The sequence below is a fragment of the Lathyrus oleraceus genome, chromosome 3 (genome assembly GCF_024323335.1).
Source record: "Lathyrus oleraceus cultivar Zhongwan6 chromosome 3, CAAS_Psat_ZW6_1.0, whole genome shotgun sequence".
Lineage (NCBI taxonomy): Eukaryota > Viridiplantae > Streptophyta > Magnoliopsida > Fabales > Fabaceae > Lathyrus > Lathyrus oleraceus.
The window spans coordinates 476,465,741-476,466,964 of NC_066581.1; the positions used below are offsets into that span (position 1 = coordinate 476,465,741).

General features: G+C 40.4%; 1 protein-coding gene across 1 annotated transcript; it reads left to right on the forward strand.

Annotated features, from left to right (window-relative positions):
• The first annotated feature begins 288 nt into the window (after positions 1–288).
• LOC127131718 (uncharacterized) lies at positions 289–783 on the forward strand. Its single transcript, XM_051060637.1, has one exon. It carries the CDS (start codon positions 289–291, stop codon positions 781–783), a length of 495 nt encoding a protein of 164 aa, XP_050916594.1.
• The last annotated feature ends 441 nt before the right edge of the window (positions 784–1,224 follow it).

Sequence of the window (1,224 nt, forward strand, 5' to 3'; positions counted from 1 at the left end):
TTCAAAAAAATAAAAAAGTACTTGCAAGAGCCATCAATCCTAATACCACGAATTCCTGGTAGGCCCCTCATTATGTACCTCACCATACTCAATGAATCTATGGGCTGCGTTTTGGGTCAACATGACGACACAGGCAAGAAAGAACATTTTATCTACTATCTCAGTAAGAAATTCACTGAATGTGAGACCAGATACTCACTTTTGGAGAAGACTTGTTGCGTTTTGACTTGGGTTGCTCGACGCCTGAGACAATATATGATTTTCCATACCACTTTATTGATATCCAAAATGGATCCAATAAAGTATATCTTCAAAAAGCCTGTTGTTACTGGTAGAATTTCCTGGTGGCAAAAGTTGTTGACCGAGTATGATATTCAGTATGTGACCCAGAAAGCAATAAAAGGGAGTGTTATGTCTGACTACCTGGATCACCTACCTGTGGAAGGTTATCAACTGTTGAGGTTTGACTTTCCAGACGAAGACATTACGTTTATTAGAGACTTCACTATGCTAGGCTACGAGATAAGCCCTGAGGAAGGCCCCGAACAAGGATCGCGATGGAAGCTTGTGTTCGATGGTGCTTCCAATGCTCGTGGCCATGGCATAGGTGTTGCTATTACTTCTCCAACCGGTTTCCACCTTCCATTTACCACTAGACTATGTTTCAACTGCACCAACAATATGGCAGAATATGAAGCGTGTATCTACGGTTTGGAGGTGGCCATCGACTTAAGGATCATGACTCTTGAGGTATACGATGATTCATTTCTGGTGATAAGTTAGGTAAAAGGTGATTGGGAGACTCGGGATAGTAAGTTGATACCCTATAAGGAGCATATCAGAAAACTGGTACCCTACTTTGATAAAATCCTTTTTCATTATATTCATAGGGAAGAAAATCAGTTAGCACATGCTCTAGCTACGTTGGCGTCTATGTTCAAAGTCAAATGTAATAATGAAGCACCAGCTATCCATATTGACCACTTAGGTGAACCAACGCGTTGTCTAGTAATCAAGGTTGATGCTGATGATAAGCCTTGGTTCTATGACATAAAGACATTCCTAGAAAACAAAAATATCCCGAGGGTATATCCATTACTGATAAGAAGGCTCTGAGAAGACTCTCTTCCAAGTTCTTCCTAAACGATGATGTGTTATACAAGAGAAATTATGATTCTGTACTGCTCAGATGCGTTGATAGACACGAAGCTAGTACGATCATAA

What these genes read in the sequence shown, in the direction of transcription:
- LOC127131718 (XM_051060637.1), top strand. Translation starts at nt 289, where the DNA reads ATGGATCCAATAAAGTATATCTTCAAAAAGCCTGTTGTTACTGGTAGA.